Source organism: Podarcis pityusensis (assembly GCF_964106645.2).
Source record: "Podarcis pityusensis genome assembly, chromosome: 16".
NCBI lineage: Eukaryota > Metazoa > Chordata > Lepidosauria > Squamata > Lacertidae > Podarcis > Podarcis pityusensis.
In genome coordinates, this window is record NC_138041.1 from 23,907,187 (window position 1) to 23,926,195 (window position 19,009).

Sequence of the window (19,009 nt, forward strand, 5' to 3'; positions counted from 1 at the left end):
CTTGCTGGTGAACGGCAGGCAATAAATTCAATGATGTTTGTGAGAAGGAGAAGGAGGAAGAAGACTGCTGAGATTCGTTTCAAAGCTCAGTTTAATAAAAGAGAACGTAAATTATTCTGCGATTTAAAATTGTAATACAAAATGCGGAAGAGGTTTGGGGTCCAGATGCATTCTTTAGCTGTCCAGGCTATGAATGGGTGCTATGGGGCAGCATCAGAATCAAAGAAGACAAAAGCAAGGCTGGGGTGGTGGTGGATACACACCCCATTACCCCTAAAATCCCCAAGCTGTTCCATTTACCAAGACAGGACTGTTCAACCCGAGCCCTTGCATCAACAGTGTAAATAGGTTTCTTTACAAAGCACAGCAACAGTTCAGAGGCAATTCTGCCCTCTGGAAAGACCACAAGCTCCTTCCCATATGCTCACCAACTGGAAGAAAGTGACATTTAAAATTAAGGGGTGGACTCTGTGGTGGTCTTGCAGACCTCAGGCCTACTTATTCCCTGTGCCAAAATAGCCAGAGAGACTTTTTCTCACGAAAAGTCACTTACAGAAAGTGTGAACGGGGAGCCTTATTCACACCCTCTCAGTTACCCACACATTTACCAGTGGGGAGAGGTGGCCTCATGCGTTTTTTGTTTCTATCAAAGCCTAGAAAGCCTGTCCTGACTGGCGAATCTAATGCATGAAAGCAACCATCATACAACGAGAAAACCCTGATGGGAACTGAGGAGAATTCAGATGTGTTTTTAAATAAAGCGGACCTTCTTTCCCTTGAAGCCCAAGGTACTACTAGGCCCAATCATCCCACAGGAGTCCACCTTGGTGAAAATGGATTCAGGGGAAGAAGCCAGAATTCTGAGGCATCCCACCAGCAGCTGAAAGGCCCAAAGTGCCCATCTTGTAGGCCTGTGTGAGAAGGGACAGGCTGGGATGAGAGGCCTCTGTTACTCTCATTGTGCTTTCTTCATTTTCTTCTTCTCCGATTTCACTACCGCGTCGTGAGCTTTTCGTTTCTCTGCTAGTTTGTTAGCCTGAGAGGGGAGGAAAAAATAAAATGCATTAGTTCATGCCTCAAAAATTCAACTTTTCTTTTTGACACATGTGGTATATACAGCAGGGGCTGCCGACTTTGTTGGGTCAGTGGGCCCATTTGGAATTTTGGGAAAGGGCTGTGGGTGCCAGTCACAAAATGGCTGATGTGTGTGTGGGGGGGGGGGGGGGAGAGTGTAGTGTAAGATAAAATGGCTGCCACATCTAGAAAGGCAAGAAAAGAGACAGGAAAACCAAATGCCACGAGCACTGCCACCCATTCCTCTATGTGAAGGGAAGTCACCTACATCAGCCACCCCTGCACTGGCTCAGAGAGAAGCTATTTGCAGTTCTCCTCTGTTCAAAATGGAAGGGAGGGAGCGTGTCCAATTCTGACACCCAGTGAAATGTGGGCATGTTTAAAGAGGTGCATTCAGCACAGCAGATGCCAAGTCAGTGCAAACAGAAACTGAGCAGGAACCGCAAACAGTCTTTTGTGCATTGTGGAATTCTGATATCTTTCCCAGCTAATATAGGAGGCACTGATGGGCAGCCTCTGTGTATATCACGAGCAATTTCACTGAGCAAACACCCCTTTGCAGGCCATCGTCCTCTGTTAATATGGGTGCTGGGCACCCGAATGCTTGGATTGGAACTCTCAAGCCAAGAAGACCTCGAGATTCAGGTTAATTTCTCGCAGAAGTGAAAGAGTAGGGGACATGGAGAGATTTTTGCAGCAACACGGCACTTCGGGTCACAGAGAGTGGCATACAGTTCATTAATTCTATGAACCAATGAATCTGCTCTCCAAAAGCGGCCCCATATTGACCCTATACACTCTTGCTCAAGTCCCCCCTTTCTCCCCCCCCCCAAATGACATGTTAGGTCAATGCTTGAATTTTCAGCATCAGACAAAATAAAGCAACCTTGGCCAACCTAGTGCTTTCCAGATGTCTTGGACTACAGATCCCATCAGCCCCAGCCAGCAGTCGTGATGGGAGTTGTAGTCCAAAACATCTGGAAGGCAACAGATTGGTCAAGTCTGGATTAAAGCGTGTTTCTTCTGAAGTTGTCCCACAATCAAACAAAACTCACTGCTACTTAATCAAATGCAAACAACCAAGCTCTGGGCTCCCCAACCTGCTGCACCACCAAAGAAAACAAATATATGAATAGATAACGAAACTATCCACGTGATGCTGAAACAAAACTCCATACACACACTATGAAACAGAAGGAAACAACACTACCCCCTTCTCTCCCCCTCCTGTCTCCCCACCCCCAAAACTCACAATGCCTACGATAGCAATGACTCACACCAAATGTAACTGACTGTGAAAAAGACACTATGAACTAAAAACAAGAGATGATATATGGAGCACTGTTAGCCATGAAAATCTTTCAATAAAACCAATCTAAAGAAAAAAAAGTATGTGGCACACTCCACAAACTTAAGATCAGGTAAGTTTTGTGTAGTGAGCACCAACTTTCCATCACTTCACTGCCTGTGTGGGGAATATTTGGTCCTCCAGTTGAACTACAATTCCCATCATTCCTGGTCATTGGTCACGCTTGCTGGGGCTAACAGGAGTTGTAGTTCAATAACCTCTGGCAGGCCAAAGGTTTTCTATGCCTGCTTTATTGAATGCCAGATGTTGCAGAGGGAGAGCTAAGAATGCCTCAGCTAATACCCACAAACACACAATGGCAGAAGCAGAGGACAATGTGGCCCTGCGCACATACAAGCCGCTTCTCTTCCTGCAATGGCAGTGCTGGATGTGTGACTCATAGGATATTGCTGCAGCAGAGTTCAATGTTTATTTTGTAATGTTTAAGGAAGGCGGGGTGTGGGTGTGTGTGTGTGAGTTGTGATAAGAAGATCCCAACAAAGAGGCTACTCTGGAATGGTAATCTTGGATTTGCCAATACTATTTATAACTTGAAATTAACAATAAACCCTAGTGACTGCCTCTTTTGTAAGTTTAAAAATTATCTAGAAAAAAAATAAAACAAACCCTGCCTGTCTTCCTCCAGTGCCTTGCAAGAGCTTTATGTGTGGAAACAAGGAGGGTTAGCTTTTTACAGCCTAGAGTCGAGCATCGCTAATGCGGTTGTAGCCAAGACAGTGCCTTTCTGGATGTTGCTTGACTACAACTCCCATCATCCCTGTCCATTGGCTATGGTGGGGCTGATAGGAGTTGCAGTCCAACAATCGCCATCTTGGCTACTCCTGTGCTTATGTCTGCAGATCAAATTGCTGTTCAAAGCCCATGACTCACTTGAAGAAAGGGGGGAAATCCTGGACTGCATCCAACAAAATGGTGTAATCCTGTTTGTGCTATAGCTCAGTAACAGGGTATCTGCTTTGCACACAAAAAGGTCCCAGGTTCAACCCAAGAAATCTCCAGGTAGGACTGTGGAAGATTCTGTCTGAACACTTGGAGAGATGCTGCCCACCAGTGCCGACAATACTGAGCAACATGGACCCATGTTCTGACTCAGTGTATGGCAGCTTCCTATTTCCCTATTTAAATCAGTCTTTAACTAATCCAGAATGCGGCAGCTAGACTGGTGACCGGGAGTGGCCACCGAGACCATATTATACCGGTCCTGAAAGACCTACACTGGCTCACAGCACGTTTCACAACACAATTCAAAGTGTTGGTGCTGACCTTTACAGCCCTAAACGGCCTCGGCCCTGTAGAACTGAAGGAGCGTCTCCACCCCCATTGTTCGGCCCGGACTCTGAGGTCCAGCGCCGAGGGCTTTCTGGCAGTTCCTTTACTGCGAGAAGCAAAGTTACAGGGAACCAGGCAGAGGGCCTACTCGGTAGTGGTGCCTGCCCTGTGGAGGGCCCTTCCATCAAATGTCAAGGAAATAAGCAACTATCTGAAGGAAATAAACAACTATCTGAAGGCTTCCCTGTTCAGGGAAGTTTTTAATGCTTGATGTTTTATCATATTATTAATAGTCTGTTGTGAGCCACCAAGAGTGGCTTGGGGAACCCAGCCAGATGGGAAGGGTATGAATCATCATCATCATCATCATCATCATAAATAATAATCAGGAAGGACCAATGGTCTGATTCGGCAGAAGACAGCATCCTATGGTCCTAAGGACTGCACAACATGACTTCCTCCGCCTTCCCTTGCCCCCTGTGTTACTCCCCTTGCAAAGCTGCTCCAGATTTGAGGGGCATGTGGTGGGGAGAGGAAGTCCCACAGTGCAGGTGGGAAACCTAACAGGACAACTTTGCAGGACACACCTGCAACCTTTTCCTAGGCCCAGCACAGCAAGACAGCTCAAGCCTAGGACAGGAAGGAGTGGCCCATTGTGACAATACCTCTCGGATCTTGCGCCTCTTCCCAAACATGATCTTCTGGTACAGGTACTTCTCCCGCTTCTTCATCATCATGATGGCCAAGCGCTTCTCCTCGCTCTGCTCCTCTTGCGCCAGCCGCTGCTTGTCCTCTCTCAGGACTTTACCTGCCGTCACCTTCACCGGGAGGGCCTGTGGGAGGGGGAGGAGGAAATCACAAACTCAAAAGGGCAACCCGGAGGCAGGCAAAACTTTCAGGAAACAATTGTGCCTCTCCCCCCACGTACCTTGCTCTGGGTCCTCTGCGCTTCCATCTTCTTCAGCTTCCCCTCGTCTTCTTTCTCAGAACCCTCGTCCTCGTCCTCCGAGCCTTCTGTGGCATCGTCACTCTCTTCCTGTTCTTCCGATCCGCTCTCTTCTCCTACAGGAAGGAACCACCTCGTGTTACTTTCCGTGAGCGCCACACAGGTAAGGCAGGCTTGCGAGAAGAAAGCCCCTCACCATTCACTGAACAGAACACATCAGAATGATTGTGGTGCTCATCTCGCTTTCAGGCCGAGGGAGCCGGCGTTTGTCCACAGACAGCTTTCCAGGTCATATGGCCAGCATCACTAAACCACTTCTGGCACAACGAGACACCGTGATGGAAACCAGAGCATATGGAAACACCGTTTACCTTCCTGCCACAGAAATGCCTATTTATCTACTTGCACTGGTGTGCTTTTGAACTGCTAGTTGGCAGGAGTGGGACAGAGCAATGGGAGCTCACCCCGTTGCAGGGATTTGAACTGCCGACCTACCGATCAGCAAGTCCAAGAGGCTCAGACCGCAGGAACAGTATTCTTCAGCCACCAAATTTATGGGTAAAGAGAAATGCTTTCAAATTCCTCCTGAAAGTTAATAATGATGACAACAGGTATGTCTCACTAGGGAGGGAATTCCGCAACTAGGGAACTACCAATGAAAAGGCCCTGTCAGGGGTCAATGCCAATCAGGCAGCCCCCAGTGGCACGGATTTTCAAGCTTGGGGGATTCTCAGATGTTGTGGAACTGTCCCCCCCCCCCAATAACACTGACTAAGCAACTGGGGATTATGGGAGTTGCAGTCTAATATTGGCAGGGGACCCAAGTCTGAAGAACCATGGGCCCCGGTTCACGGAGCATCGCGTTACCTGGCTCGTCACCTCTCTGCAAGGCTAGCAGTTTCAGCTTCTCTGGTGGGATGTAGTCCCCTTCCTTCTCAGTCACGAACGGTGAGAGGTGAGGAGGCAGCAGGACGCCGAGGAAGTAATCTGCCACCGGAAGGCACAGCTTGGCATTGACTGAATCGAAGACCCACTGCGGCTGGATGTAATACCTGGGGAGAAACACAAGCCCAGTCTCTCAAAAACCAGAATGGACAAGTGATCCAGAACCGGGTGGATGGGGGGGGGGGAATCTGAGACCCTTGATCTTGCTGTGAACCTCCAAGCCTTTATCCCAGAGGTAGCCAACCTGAGGCTTTCCAGATGTTGTCAGACTACAGTTCCCATCATCCCTGGCTGGAAGACATGCTGCCTGGGGCTGATGGGAGTTGTAGTCCCGACCAAGAGACTGCTGCACTCACCTGCCTATCACTTGCTTTTCCAGACTAGGCCGGTCGACGATTTGATGGGTGATGGTTGGGTCCGTCACATCATAGGTAGCGCCAATGCAAACAGACTTGTCCCAGGACACTTGGCCCCCAAAGCACCTGCCAGAAAGGGGACGATGACACACACCCTCTTGAACCAATCAAACAGGAAGACCAAACCCTACAGCACAAACCCAACCATGCCTGCTCAGAAATGAGTCCTACTGAATTGGTTGCCAGTCTGTTTCTGCACACAATTCAACTGAGGTCCAGCTCTGAGGGCCTTCTGGTGGTTCCTTCACTGTGAGACGTGAAGCTACAGGGAAGCAGGCAGAGGGCCTTCTCAGTAGTGGTGCCCTCCCGTCAGATGTCAAGGAGATAAACAATGATTTGACTTTTAGAAGACATCTGAAGGGAAGATTTTAATGGCTGATGCTATTTTGTGTTTATAATACTTTGTTGGGAGCAGTTCAGAGAGGCTCTGGTAACCCAGTCAGATGGGCAGCACATAAATAATAAAATCAATGTTCTTCTTCTTCTTATTATTATTATTAAAAGAAAAGGTAAAGGTAAAGGACCCCTGACAGTTAAGTCCAGTGGCAGATGACTCTTGGGTTGTGGCGCTCATCTCGCTTTACAGGCCGAGGGAGCCAGCGTTTGTCTGCAGACAGTTTTTCCGGATCATGTGGCTTGTCACCTGGATAACACCCTACGCCAGCATGACTAAGTTGTTTCTGGCGTAACGAAACACCAAAACCAGAGCAGAGTACGGAAACGCCGTTTACCTTCCCGCCAGAGTGGTACTTATTTATCTACATGCACTTTTTGACGTGCTTTCGAATTGCCAGGTTGGCAGGAGCTGGGACTGAGCAACGGGAGCTCACCCCGTTGCAGGGATTCGAACCACCGACCTTCTGATCGGCAAGCCCAAGAGGCTCAGTGGTTTAGACCACAGCACCACCCGTGTCCCGCGTCTTATTATTATTACTTCTTTAAAGCCCTAAATGCCTAAGGCCCCAAATATCAGAAAGGCAGCCTCCTTCCCTACAGGCTTTCTTGGATGTTAAGATTAGCACAGCAGGCCCTCTTGGCAGTTCACCCACTCTCAGAAGCTGGGGTGATGTTGGCGTGGGAAAGGGCATTTTCTGTGGCAGTCCCCCAGTTACGGAACTCCCTCCTGACAAAGGTACAGCTGGCACCTTGAATGTACAGGCTTAGCTGCATGTATAAGATCTATCTCTTTACCCTGGCCTTTGACACTGGAGGTGTGTGCTTTCAGGACTCACTTTATTCCTGTGATCACGATTTGTTTTAAACTCCTTTTAAAGGTCGCATTTTAAATTGCTGCGACCTGCCCTGGGACTTTTGGCTGAAGGGCAGGCAATAAAACAAATTATTGGAATAACTCAATGGGGCTTACCTCCAGGTAAGTGGGGCTAGGGCTGCAGTCTTAGCCCTTAAGCCTGGAATGAGGCCAGGGTTCGGGGTCCTTGCATGTAGACTCCCCTCCTCTCCCACCCCAATAGGGCCATCAAAATCCAGCCAAACTACCAAGGCCTGAGATGCACCTGGCAAAATCCCCAGAGCCAAAAGCCTAAGGCAGAGCGACCGTGCTACATACCGGATGATGAAAGCCAGAGGCTCCCTGGGCACCTCCCTGTTGAGGAAGAAGCGAAGGCCTTCAAAGAGCCTCTTCTGCTTCTCCAGCGCCTCCTGCTCCTTTTTCCGGGCCTCCTCTTGCTCTGCGCTCTCCTGGTGTAGGGGGGAGAAAGGCACAGTGAGATCCCTTCTAGGCTAAGCTTCCCAAACTCGATGCCCTCCATATGTTTTTGGAGTATGACTCCCATCAGCCTTGGGAGTTAGAGTACAAAGCATCCAGGGGCATCAGGTTACGAAGATCTTGGGTGACTTCTTCGTTAACCTGATGCGAGTTCAGGGGAGCTCTCCCATCTCAGGTACCCACCACCAAGGCTAAGGAAAGCTACAGTCCAAGAGAAGCCCCTGTGACTTCTGGCCTTGCCTTCCCAGCCCCTCTGAAATGGGCTGGAGCGGCGACTTATGCTGCGTGGCTTCACTGTTCCCACAAAGGGCCAGTGCCCCATTCCCAGCAGGCCACAGTTACAGGTGGTGGTGGTTTTTTTGGTGGGAGGGGTGGATCTGTGGAGGCCCTCCCCTACTCTAGAGCTCCGGGCAAGAACTTACTTCCTCCACGGGGAACTCATCCATGACTGCCTCGTCCTCCGGGTCGGGTGCCACCACTCGGGCCAGGCTGGCGCTGAGAGCCGACAGTTTCTGAGGGGAAAAAGATGTCCAGCAATTAGCAGATACTTAATTGTGTCACCAGGTGCAGATGAAACAGAAGCAGAGGCGGTTTGCCGTTTCCTTGGAATGATCATTTGGGGCAGGAAATAAAGCAGAACTGGAGAGTGGCCAACAGGGAACTACCAATGAAAAGGCCCTGTCAGGGGTCAATGCCAATCAGGCAGACCCCAGTGGCAGCAGCAACCAACAAGGCCTCACCTGCCAATTGTAGGGTCCGATCTACAGCACTGATCTTCAAGCTCGGGGTTCTCAGATGTTGTGGAACTGCAACTACCACCCCCACCCCCCTTAACACTGACTAAGCTAGGTCAGGTCAGGTGTCACCACCTGGGCCAGGCTGGTGCTGAGAGCCGACAGTTTCTGAGGGGATAAAGATATCCAGCAATTAACAGACTGTTGTTCCCAATCCAAGGCCCAGACAGCTGATTCTTGGGGACTCCTGCCCACTCACCTCCAGGTAGCTCTCCGAGTCCAAGGCGTACACCTCCCCATCCTCTGGCGTCAGCTCTGACAGGGACTGGCCTTCGATCTGAAATACACACAGATGCAGGGATGACCTCCTTCCACAGAATCAGTTTAACAAGAGAACATTCCTGCTGACTGGCAGCCCCAGCCTTCAGGGCTTTTCTGCCTTTAACCCTCCTTGACCCCGCCCAGCCATGGTGGTGATTGAAGGAGAGCCATCTCTCTCACCCACACCCACACCCACACCCAGATTTTGGTCTGTTGGGATGTGGGACGGGGCCTTTTCATGAGTGGCGCCCAGCATGACCCTCGAAATTGCCTGATCTTTCTCTCTCCCCATCCCTTCTGTGCTTTTGTGACCAGTTCATTTTTCAAGTTTTTTGTCATTCCTTTTAAAGTGACAGGTCTGCTGCTTTAAAATCAAGGTGGTCCAACGTGATGACGGCCGAATCAAAATTTGATGCCCCCGCACTGCCTTCCCAAAGCCAAGTAAGCAAGATGCTGGACTTGGGGAAGGAGGCACGAGGGCTCTGACAGGGTCCTAGAGCCCTCACCTCCTTCCCAAAGCCTAGGTAGCACTTTCCAAGCTTTGGGAGGAGGTGTGAGAGTTCTAGGACCCTGCCTGAGCCTTGCATCTCCTTCCCAAAGCCCAGAGCCTCACTTAGCCAGCTCTGGGAAGGCAGCATCAAATTTTGGCCTCACTCCCCCCCCCCCACTTGACAAGGCAGTGAATGGCCCACAGGTTCCATGTCAAAGTACTCTTGCGGCCTCCTTGATATAAATATTTTGGTTAATGTAGGAATAAAAACCTTACCGCACTAAGCCGGCAATTGGGTATGAAGCTTCTGGGTCACCTTGGCCAAGTCACTGCCTCTCTCAGCCTAATATACCTCACAGGGTTCTTGCAAGGATAAATTGGGAGAGGGAGAGCCACGTACACCAGCTTGAGTCTCAAGTCCCTGGGATTTCCCCTGCCCTCCAGTTGTTTTTCTCAATTCTACACAGTGAATTCCTCACCTTTGGAGGGTAGTGCAAGTTGATGGACTGGTAGAGGCGGAAATTAATGAAGCCCACGAGAGTGGTGTAGAACTCCGTGAAGGTGGCCATGACTCTGTAGTCCACGTCTGTCGGGTGCTGGGAGGAAAGAGGGGTGCCGATTAAGCCACTGTAACACACACACACACCCCTTTCAAAACACCCAGTTCTACTTCCATGTAGAAGTTTTCTCTACAGACATATCTCATGTTCCGTTTAATTCATGTTACGTTCTTTCAGGTTACGTCCCGTGGCGACCCGGAAGTACCGGAAAGGGTTACTTCCGGGTTTCGCCGCTCGCGCATGCACCAAAGCGCGAAACGATGTCACATGCATGCGCCAAAGCGCTGCGAGTTGCGCTTTGTTCATGTTGTGAACGGCCCTCCGGAATGGATCCCGTTCGCAACCAGAGGTACCACTGTAGTAACATCTTCACTTTCATAGCTCTATGCAGAGATACAGAACGTACTCCTGCAGGAGGCAGTGACGGCCAACGACTTGGATGGCTTTACAAGAGGAGTAAAGCTATCAATGGCTATTAGACATGGTGATGATGCTCTGCCCCCACAGCTGAAGGCAGCAATGCTTCTGAACACCAGTTGCTGGAAACTACAGGAGGGAAGAGGCCTCCTAAGCTTGGCTGCTGCTTTTGGACTTCCCTTTGGGTGGAGAAGTCATCATCTCCCTTCCTCTTCTCTAAGTCTAAGCTGCTTGGCTTTCTCAGCCCGACTGCAACCATCCCCCTTCCGCCTGAAGCAGAATAATCTTTATTTGAATCAGCCACTAGCCACAGCAATAAAATAAAATGTACTGAAGATAGAGGTAAAAACTTAACTATAGAAAATACATTTTGGGGGTTTACATCAATAATCAAACAACAGATCTTATTGTAATTGCCCCCGCTAAAAACCTTGCAGTTTTTGCTGTCACTTGATCATCTTCATCTGCTAAAAGAAAGGACACTGTAGGAATGGTTGAGCGACCCGGCATGGACAATAATAGAGAGGTAATAACCTCACTCCTCAAACCTTTATACAAGCCAGAAGCATATAAGCCACTGACCCAATACTGTCATCTCAGCAGGGACGTGTTTTTAAAGTGGAATTTTCTGAAATCGACCCTCAAGTACAGCCAAAGGGAGTATATTCAATCTTGCGAAAGCAAAAGCGTGTCTGTATTTTGGAATTGTTAAATTTTACAAGCAGGGTTCCAAAGTGTCAAAATGACTTGGTGGGAAACAATCACACCATGGACAAAATTTCCTGATTGTGGCCAGATTATTCTGCTGCTCGATATCACATAGGCACTGTCTAATTAAATTATTTGCTTTATCCCCCTTCTGCCTGCTTGCCAACAGCAGCACCTGTTATCCAAACAACCCCCTTTAACAAGGCGTGGTTGTATATGTTGCTATTATATCTGCAAGGTGCATTAAGGCATGGCCTGATGGGAAAAGCAACAGATTTAAGTTATGCAAGCCAACGGACAGGGCCAAATGTGTCCAAATATCCGGCTGCCCACCAGCTGAGCAGTGTTCCGGGGGGGTGGTTAATTGTTAATTAAGGTCACTACTGCAGTGCCCATTTTTGAAGTTAATGATTCTTCGACCCAAGGGAAGCTCAGCTGGAATAACCAAGGACAAGAGGTCAACGTGCACCACGGGCAAAAGGCTCAAGGCCCAGGTCATGGTCTCCTAGTTCCCTTTGGGCGGCCAATGGGGATGAGGAGGTGGGCCAAGGCACAGCCAGGGCACCATTGATTGGAGGGTTCTGGTGGCCTCACATCGAAAAGAAGATTGCAGAAAAGGGGAAGCAAAATGATCCGCCACAGGAATCTATGTTATCTATGTTAAGAAAGATATAGTATGGAACTTAAAAACGGGGGGAAATAGCCACCAAAATTGAAAGATTTATCATAGCAAGCTGCCCTATTCTGAGTATGATCCTTGGTCCATCTAGCTTAATACTGTCTATACTGACTGACAGCAGTTCTCTTGGCTTTCAGGAAGGGGGCATTTCCAGCTGTACTTGGAGATACTTTTGGGGAATGAACCAGGGATCTTCTGCATGCAAAGCAGGTGCTCTGCTGGTGAGCTATGGCCCTTCCATCCCATGATACTGAAGGGGTCAGTGCCTTTGTTTTGCAGGGAATGACAATGAGATTAACAAAACTATCCCAGGAAATCTTGCCCCAGTACTCACATTGTGGGAAAAGGCGTAGGGTGTTATCCAGGTGACAAGCTGCCCCATCACCTCTGCCTGATAGTAGATGCCTTTGATGGACAGGAACACCTGGCAAGGGGAGGACAGAGGGTGGTTTCAGCTGGAGAATCAACACAAAACACAACGGAGAAGTCCAGTGCAGGTGAAAAAAGGCTGGCCACTTCTCTGATATTGCCTTCCTCAACTTGGTGGCCTCCAGATGTTCTGGACTACGACCCCCATCAGTCTGTCAGGGTTCTAAAACTTCTGGTGGGCACCAGGTTGGTCAAGGCAGTGATGGAGCGCTTAAGCCAGCCAGATGTTGCAGGCAGTAATTCTCACCAGCACCAGCAAGCGCAGCCAAAGGGGGCGAAAACTGTTAGTTTCTGTTTGCCACTGTGCAGTGCTTGGTGTCACAGGACCCTGTTTACATTCCTGGGATTCCAGACTGTTGGAAGTCTCACGGAAGACAGGAGACGGATGTGATGTTACTGGTTTCCTGTTCCTTTGTTTGTTCAGTTGAGTTTGGATTTGGATTTGATATCCCGCTTTATCACTACCCGAAGGAGTCTCAAAGCGGCTAACATTCTCCTTTCCCTTCCTCCCCCACAACAAACACTCTGTGAGGTGAGTGGGGCTGAGAGACTTCAGAGAAGTGTGACTAGCCCAAGGTCACCCAGCAGCTGCATGTGGAGGAGCGGGGAATCGAACCCGGTTCACCAGATTATGAGTCTACCACTCTTAACCACTACACCACACTGGCTCTCTGCTTTCACAGAGAGAGGATGTGTTTTCTGTCTGCGTAGTTAGTAATAAAGCATAGTGATGTAGCCATAAATCTCATCACTTCTGCGTGTTGCTTTGATTCTCTGCGTAATGGGGAATGTGCCTGGAGCCTTATCAAAGGCTCAGGTCGTTAATCACGTCGGAGGCGATTCCGGAGGAGCTCGGCTGATCGCAGGTTCCAACAAAAACATCTGGAGGGCATCAGGATGAAGACCCAGCTTGATGTGTGTTGATCTACCTGAAATAAAGCCAACCCCTTCCTGGATCTGTAACTCCCCATAGCCTCTCACCCAGCTCACCTTGCGTAGAGAGCGCGAGCAGATGACGTAGTTGAGGAACTCCACAGTGAGGCGGCGGCACAGCTGGATTGTCTGAACGTGGCACTTGCCGGTACGCGGGAAGGTGGCGAAGAGGAAGCACATGGAAAGAGCGTCGTCAAGGTCCCGCAGGGCATCGATGAAGGTTGGGTACCTGCAAGGGGGAGGTGAAGAACAAGACCATGTAACTCACACAGCCTTAATCATCCCAGAGTGCTTTATAAACAACCGGACTATAGTCAGCTTGCCCTGTCCCCATGGGATCGGATCCCCCTTCTGCTGGGGACGAAATTGAAGATACTGGATCAGAAGGGTAATTGCATGTAGGGCCAGCCCCAGTGGCACATCCACAGGATGAGCTCCTGGTACCGGTGCCTCTTTGGCCAGAGGGTACTGCACTCCCATCCCCTGACCCTCCTGTGTGCCCAGTTACTTGGATCCCCATTGTGGTTCCTCTGCAAGGTTCTCCCTTGGGCCTCCCATCTCTTACCTTTCCTTGACAATGTGGTCCAACCTATATCCAGGTTTGTTGTCCTTCAGCCGTTCTACAGTGTTCCATTGGCTCTTTCCATAAGCTTTGCGCAATTTGCGGACAAACACCTTGTGGGGAAGAAAGGGTTCAGACACAGGTGCCCTTGCCAGCTGCTGGCCGCCCAGTCTAGAATTCCCTGACCTAGTCTGCTGTCCACCAACATTACGCTATCATCCTCATCACTACAGATTTAATAATCACCTTCTTAACCAACATCTCAAGGCAATTTACAAGTAAGATAATTAAAAACACAGAAGCAACAAAAACATTTAAAACAAGACTAAAACCTTAACAAGTGAACACTTTATGCAGCTGGAAAAGTCTGGTCAAAACAAAATGTCTTCAATTATTTCCAGAAAGTGCAGACAGTGAGCGCCAGTTGTATCTTAAGTCCCCCCTCTCGCTTCTGCAGCTAGGAGACAGCAGCACCCAATCTCTTTGTGGGTGACACATGCTGACGTTAGTTTTTCTGCCAGAAACACTAATGGCTGATAAACTTTACACCAGACAAATACAAGTTTGATTTCATTTGAGGGAGTTGATATTCTATCACGTAATGCATCTCATTAGCAACCGGGCTCAGGATCAAGTCATTAAAGAAAAGGCAGCGATGTGGGATGTTTCAGAGCTTTCTTTTTTCCATGGAAAATATTTAGTTGCAGAAGTTCATTTGAAACAAGAAATGATTGAATCCCAACTTCAAATACAGTATCAGGCACATTTGGCAGTTTCAAAATTTTCAAACTTTGTTTACTTGCTACAAGCAAAATAAATAGGCAGAATTAAATCACTCAGGATATTTCCTGATACTTAAGTCCCCTAAGGAAGTTACTCTTTCAGAAACAGTAGTTTTAGTTTGCCTCAATGTCTTTTTCTTCTGCTGTTCAGTGATGTGGGTTAGCCAGAAAATTCTTAAACAGAAATTTTTCCTTTGCAGTTCAAAACTTTCTATAAAACCCAAACCGCTGAGCAGGGGGAACAAAATAGACTGCAGCTCTTGAAAGGAAATGGTAACTCCCTTCCTCTAATCCGTCTCCAAAGTCAGCGCTCTAAAACTGTTCCAGGTGGTGATATTAAACCTAATGCTTGTGATTGGCTGCAGGATCCCGCGGGATCACAATACCTTATATTCCCGGAACTTGTTGACAATGGGCTCATGCAGGAGAAATTTTATGTCTTTCAGGAGGTAGAAAGTCCTGGCAGCAGTAGATCCTTTGTTCACCTTCTTCTTATGTTTGGGTTCATGAGGGTAAATCCCTTTTAGGATGCAGAGTCGCCTGGAAAGGGCAGGGGGGTGGGGAAGAGAACAGATGTCTTGTCGGTTTCCCGTTGGCCAAGTTAAGGCAACATAACGCACAGTGCTATTCACTGTGAAGCTATCACAGGTCGGAACTGTTAGCAGTCACCTAAATAATGCAGACGGAGACCAGAGAGAAGTGAAAGTGATAATACTTGATTGGGTAAACTGAACAAAAACTGCGTATAACTTGAGGAGACATAGACAGAGAGGTTTTGTCTCATTTACAAGCCTTGTTCATAGCAGAAAGATATTCAGCAACTAAAGAGAAAGAGTAAAACTTCCTCTGAAACTACACAGCCAGTTAGAACGTGAGCTCTCCTGGCAAGAATCATGCCAATCTGCTGGGCAACACCACAACCTTCTAACTAACTGTAAACAGAATTAACCCTTAGGTTATTAACTGAATGGTTCTGCCCTTGTGCTTCCGACAGGATACTGCTGTCACCACCACTACAACCCAAAGCCAAGAAGTCAGTGCAACAGGGTCTGCTATGACTCCACCACCAGCACACTGGCCCTAACTGACATAGGTAAAGGTAAAGGTACCCCTGCCCGTATGGGCCAGTCGTGTCTGACTCTAGGGTTGCGTGCTCATCTCGCTCTAGAGGCCGTGAGCCGGCGCCGTCCGAAAACACTTCCGGGTCACGTGGCCAGCGTGACGAAGCTGCAGCTGGCGAGCCAGCACCAGCGCAGCACATGAAAACACCGTTTACCTACCCGCTATAAAGCGGTACCTATTTATCTACTTGCACTTAAGAGTACTTTCAAACTGCTAGGTGGGCAGGAGCTGGGACCGAACGATGGGGGCTCACCCCGCCGCGGGGATTCGAACCGCCGACCATACGATCGGCAAGTCCTAGGCACTGAGGTTTTACCCACAGCGCCACCCGCGTCCCTGACATAAGACCGTAAGAAGTGACATAAGACCTTAAGAAAGGCCTGCTGGATCAGGCCAATGGCCCATCCAGTCCAGCCTCCTGTTCTCTCTGCGGCCACCCTGATGCCCCCAAAGGAAGCCCAGTAGCAGAACTCGAGCACCAGAGCACTCTCTCCTCAGACTGCGGAAGAGCAGAGTCATTGTGGTGAGTAGCCACGAGAGAGATGCAAACAGAGATCCAGTGGCATGTGTGTACAGAGAGACAAACTACACCCCTGCCAGGCAGCACTGCAATACTCAAGACACTCCTGCCACACACATATGTATCAAGGGGCCACAGTAAGCTGGTAAGCGATGATTCCTTTCCTTACCTGAAGTCTGCAAGGCTCAGTTGCAACTTCTTCCGGGCTTTGTTCCTGGTAATATAGTTGGTGGCAGAACCCCTCTCGTACTTTGGGACGAAAAGAGAGACAACGCTTAATACCCCCAAGTGTGTTTTATAAGCTGGTCTCCGACTGTAATAAATTATCTATCTATCTAACGCTTAATATATGTCCTTCCACGAGTTAAACCCAAACAAAGAACTGAGTGGCTCGCAGTGAGAAATTAAGCGTATTAATTTAAAAGCAAATGATCCTACAGTGCTGCCTTCATGCCTAGATAGTAAACAGCTAAGACAGGAACAAAGGAAGCTACCTTAAGCAGAGTCAGACTGCTGGTTCATCTAGCTCAGTATTTTTGACACTGAAGGGCAGCAGCTCTCCAGGGTTTCAGGCAAGGAGTCCATCCCAATCCTGAAATGCCAAGGATTGACAAATGCCTTCTGCATACGAAGCAGATGCTCTATCAATGAGTTACGGAAGCTGCCTTATACCATCTAGTTCACTATTTGTCTGCACCAGCCTTTCTCAACCTTGGGTCCCCAGATGTTATTGAACTACAACTCCCATCATCCCCAGTGAGAAGGGCCAGCAGCCAGGGATGATGGGAGTTGTAGTGTCCAATAACATATGGGGACCCAAGGATGAGAAAGTTTGGTCTACACTGACTGGCAGGGTTTCAGGCAGGGGACATTCGCTGCCACACCTGGGGATGCTGGGGAATAAGCCTCAGACCTTCTACAGGGAATGCAGATGCCCCATGGCACTTCCAACTAGAGTGGACAATAGAGGAGAGTGACACGAGTTGGAAGTCCAGCATCTTGAGAGCATCCCTTCGGCTACTCCTGCCCCAGGACACGGGAACATAAGAAGCTAACACATCCCGAGTCTGGTCACTGGCCCACCTAGCCCAGAGGCGTCTACACGAACTGGCAGCAGCTCCTCAGGGTTTCTCCTAATCCTGTCTGGAGACCATCAGGCGCTGAACCCGAACCTGGGACCTTCTGCATGCTACGGCCCTGCGTCACCAGAAGGAGAGTAAAAAAAACAACCCGCAAGCCGCCGTGTATTAGGTAGCCAGTTCCGGAAGTAACGTGTTTCCACTTTCAGACATTACTTCGCTACACGGGAAAGCAAGCGGCATCCCCTCATGAAAGCAACGCGGTGCGCAGGCTGGGCCTGCCTTAAGCCACGCGGTACCTTCTTTTTCTCCACGCCGCCCATCGCTGTCGCCGCTCCTGCCGCACCACCGGCACTCACGTGGCGACTCTCGCAGGCCGGCCGAAGGGGCTCCGCCCACTAAATGCGTCATCGCTCCTCCTCTTCAGGGTGTCTATGCGGCTGCCTGACCGGGAGCCAACGTCCTGGAGTTAAGCCCACCCGGCGGCATGTCACCGGCCAAGCGAAGCGGATCATGAAGTCGCTTCGTTTCAGTCGCCACGCCGGGAAGCTCTCCGAGCAGCAAAGGCATAGATTTGGGCACCTTTAGGGGGGCCTTAAGCAAGACCCTAGGTCCAGGAAGCCGACCTGGGGGACGCGGCGCATGCTGGGGGCTTGGATGACTATGATAGAGGCCTAGAAATAGAAAGGCTTCCTGTGACATAAAGTCGGGTGCCTAGAGATAGGAAAAAATGTAGACTGACACCCAGGGCTTAGCTTTCGGTTCTTGTGTGCCTGCAGGTTTAATCCCCAGTGGAGTCCCGAGAGATGGCTAGGCATTTTCCCTGAAGAGCTGCTGCCAGCCAGTGCAGACAACGCTGAGCTACAGGAACCAGTGGTCTGGCTCAGTAGAAGGCAGCTTCCTAGGTTCCTAAACTGTAGCAGCAAAGATCTCTGCTTTCCCCCCCTAACTGGTTTTTAAACATGTCCAAGCGCCAGTCACCTTCATGCAAGTCTATTGGAGGCTTTTGTATCCAGCTGCTTGCATTTAAGTGAGTGGGCCTTTTCCTGCAACGTGAGGTGGATGTTTGTCTGAAAACCCAAATCTGCCTCAGCTCCACCACCAACTTGCACTTTTAACACTGGACTACATTGAAGGGCTGTTGTAAGCCTCTCTTTCTCAGCCAGGGGCCCATCCAATCATAAATATGGAGACAATAGATTACAGGGAAAACATGCTTCCTTGGGTTTATGACACAGCAAGCAGCCTTGCACAGTTTTGGATTAAAAAAAATACTTGGAAGGTTCTTAAGCTGCTTACCCACTATACCTTTAAAGCACACCTGAAGCACAAACTCCCCTCAAAGTATTCTGGGTGCAGTAGTTTGTTAAAGGTTGCTGGGAATTGTAACTCTGTGAGGGCTCAACTACAGTGCCCAGAATTCTTTGAGGGAAAGAATATTATGCTTTGAATGTGTTTTAAATGTACAGTGTGCCCAATTTTACAATCAGAGTACCGTACTTCAAATGAATATGCAGCCCATCAGTGATTAATCCAGGCATTCCCTGATCCATAAATTCAGACTCTATGTGCCTGAATCCCCCGGAATTCCTGTTTTATTTGTTATGTTATCATATTACTGTTTTATTGGTTTTATGTTACATTTTTGTTTTAACAATAATGTTTGCTTTTATGTTGCACACAGGGCTTAATATTTTTCTCCCCCAAATATATTAAGCAGCTTATAAACGCTTTTAAACAACAAAGGGAGATTTCCAGCATTTTTATTTTTTTTGAGAGAGAAATGAAATAGTTACATCTGATTAATGGTCGAATTAACTCAGATCCTGCAAAAAGAAGTTCATATACAGAGCTTGATCCCTCCTTTTTCACACTCCGGTATTCTATAGCCTAAACATATATCTTGATGCAAAATCACTATGGGCAAA

At 48.8% G+C, this 19,009-nt stretch overlaps 1 protein-coding gene across 2 annotated transcripts; it reads right to left on the reverse strand.

Annotated features, from left to right (window-relative positions):
- Window positions 1–73: 73 nt before the first annotated feature.
- On the reverse strand, window positions 74–17,513 carry PES1 (pescadillo ribosomal biogenesis factor 1). 2 transcript variants are annotated; one of them, XM_080986361.1, is made up of 15 exons: window positions 17,381–17,513; window positions 16,172–16,251; window positions 14,747–14,900; window positions 13,582–13,691; window positions 13,074–13,245; window positions 11,989–12,078; window positions 9,770–9,886; window positions 8,739–8,816; window positions 8,168–8,257; window positions 7,587–7,717; window positions 5,960–6,085; window positions 5,526–5,710; window positions 4,641–4,771; window positions 4,378–4,545; window positions 74–1,036 (listed from the first exon to the last, which is right to left on the reverse strand). In XM_080986361.1, the coding sequence occupies exons 1-15, from the start codon at window positions 17,402–17,404 to the stop codon at window positions 956–958; spliced, it is 1,737 nt and encodes a 578-aa protein (XP_080842487.1). In that variant the 5' UTR covers window positions 17,405–17,513; the 3' UTR covers window positions 74–955. The 2 variants fall into 2 exon arrangements, with proteins under 2 accessions (XP_080842487.1, XP_080842486.1); XM_080986360.1 differs by having other exon boundaries at window positions 4,641–4,774; window positions 17,381–17,512.
- Between the last annotated feature and the right edge of the window lie 1,496 nt (window positions 17,514–19,009).

Excerpts from the sequence above, each read along its gene's own strand:
- PES1 (XM_080986360.1), bottom strand. The coding sequence starts at position 17,404 with ATGGGCGGCGTGGAGAAAAAGAAG. Across the intron at positions 13,692-14,746 it reads ACAAGTTCCGGGAATATAAG|GTGTTTGTCCGCAAATTGCG; the intron begins GTATTGTGATCC and ends CTTCCCCACAAG. Across the intron at positions 4,775-5,525 it reads GCAGAGAGGTGACGAGCCAG|GAGAAGAGAGCGGATCGGAA; the intron begins GTAACGCGATGC and ends TCCTTCCTGTAG.